This window comes from Monopterus albus, unplaced genomic scaffold (assembly GCF_001952655.1).
Source record: "Monopterus albus unplaced genomic scaffold, M_albus_1.0 scaffold6.1, whole genome shotgun sequence".
In the NCBI taxonomy this organism is placed as follows: Eukaryota; Metazoa; Chordata; class Actinopteri; order Synbranchiformes; family Synbranchidae; genus Monopterus; species Monopterus albus.
Window position 1 is genome coordinate 2,985,243 of NW_018127886.1, and position 1,762 is coordinate 2,987,004.

Below are 1,762 nucleotides of genomic sequence, written 5' to 3' on the forward strand. Positions count from 1 at the left end.
AGAGCGGTTGCAGGGACAGCGGGAAGAAGGAGAAGTGATGCCAGTTACACATAATCCCATAAGATTGTTTTTCATCAAACAAGCATTTTGTCATTTAACAATGGAAATGAGGAGAACATTGATATTTGCCACAATTTCTAAATGATGGTTGCAAAATATTTTATCTAAAAAATCAGCAGTATTCAGCACTGAAAATGCAATCTTGATAATCCCATCCACTTAAGGGAGGGTTGTGAGCATCTGATAATTCTGAGAATAGACTGTTTTTAGTTTGTCTTGTCTTGTATCCACACTGATGATTTTCTCTTTCCTCTCCCCTAAGGTTCTCCATACTATGATAACGTGAGGCCCCTGTGCTACAGTGACTCAGACGCAGTTTTGCTGTGTTTTGACATCAGTCGCCCTGACACTGTGGACAGCAGTCTGAAGAAGGTAATGGCTTCACAGTTACTATTTTTTTTCTGACCCATTGTGATTTATTTCCTTGAAAGTAAGCTTTAAACAATATACTGTATATTTACAGGTTTTTATTTCCTGTACACTTTGGCTAAATGGATCCACTGAACAAATTTTCTTTTTCTTTTTACTGAACTTTTGCATCCACAGTGGAAAACTGAGATCTTGGACTTCTGTCCGAGCACACGTATCCTGCTCATTGGCTGTAAGACAGACCTGCGCACAGATGTCTGCACGCTGATGGAACTGTCCAATCAGAAACAGACTCCCATCACCTATGAGCAGGTGAGAGAAAACACGTATCTATTATTTAGGAGTATAGTTGATGTCAAATTAGAAACATGAACATAAAGCTGTTTGGAAACACACTTAAATTTTACAATTATGAAACCTTTTCTTTGCAGAATTCATTTTTAGCTTTATGTTAGGTCTGTATGAAATAAATGAAGATCACAATAATCTGCAGACCTTTCATTATGTTTAGGCTTTGAGCATGACAGTATACTTCATCAGGAGTTGTCATCTGACGTTCTCAAGTTTGTCAAAAATCATTTTAGGAATTTCATTAATTTTCTGAAAATTGTGTTGATCACAAAGTTGCAAAAAAAAAATGTAATAAAGATGGAAGCGCACCCTTCATCACTCTGTTTATTGCAGGGTTCTGCTATGGCCAAGCAGCTGGGTGCAGAGGCTTATCTTGAGTGCTCAGCGTTCACCTCGGAGAAAAGCATCCACAGCGTGTTCCGCACCGCAGCGATGGCCTGCATCAACAAGCTGCAGCCTCTACCGAAATCCAGCCCCACCCGTCGACTGTCCAAACGACTTCTCCACTTGCCCAGCAAGTCAGATCTGCTCTCTTCCACCTTCAAGAAGGAGAAGGCCAGGAGCTGCTCAGTCATGTGAGTGGAGACCTCTTGGGTTACAGTTCTCACATGCGATCCCCAGCCCCTACCTCTTTGGTCTCGGGGAAGGGGGAGTGGGCATGATGGTTTTATCAGGACTTCCTGGTGAATCCTTCCCTCACCCCCCCAAAAAACCAAACACTCTTCAGAAGAGGTGGACACCTCGCTGTCCACTTGCTCCTGAATCTTTTAGCGCACATCCATCTTTTTCCACTACTGTCTCTCTTGCTTTCCAACAAACAAATATCAGTCGAGGTTTGATTATTGAGCTATCATGTTTTCACCTGTAAACAGTATGCAACTACAATGGTGTTACATCTGTCTGGTTTTACTATCTCTAGGCACATGTTGATTTTGTCCAAACTGAAAATGTGCAACGTGTGACGTTTAATCTTGTGATGTAA

The 1,762-nt window shown here is 41.4% G+C and overlaps 1 protein-coding gene across 1 annotated transcript in view; it reads left to right on the forward strand.

The window, feature by feature from the left end:
- The window catches only part of rnd1b (Rho family GTPase 1b), a 6,416-nt gene extending 5,011 nt beyond the window's left edge, over positions 1-1,405 (forward strand). The window contains exons 3-5 of the mRNA XM_020620404.1: positions 323-432; positions 607-741; positions 1,114-1,405. Coding sequence (XP_020476060.1) covers positions 323-432; positions 607-741; positions 1,114-1,359 — 491 coding nt within the window. The 3' untranslated portion in view covers positions 1,360-1,405. The remainder of the gene's footprint in view (positions 1-322; positions 433-606; positions 742-1,113) is intronic.
- Positions 1,406-1,762: the final 357 nt, after the last annotated feature.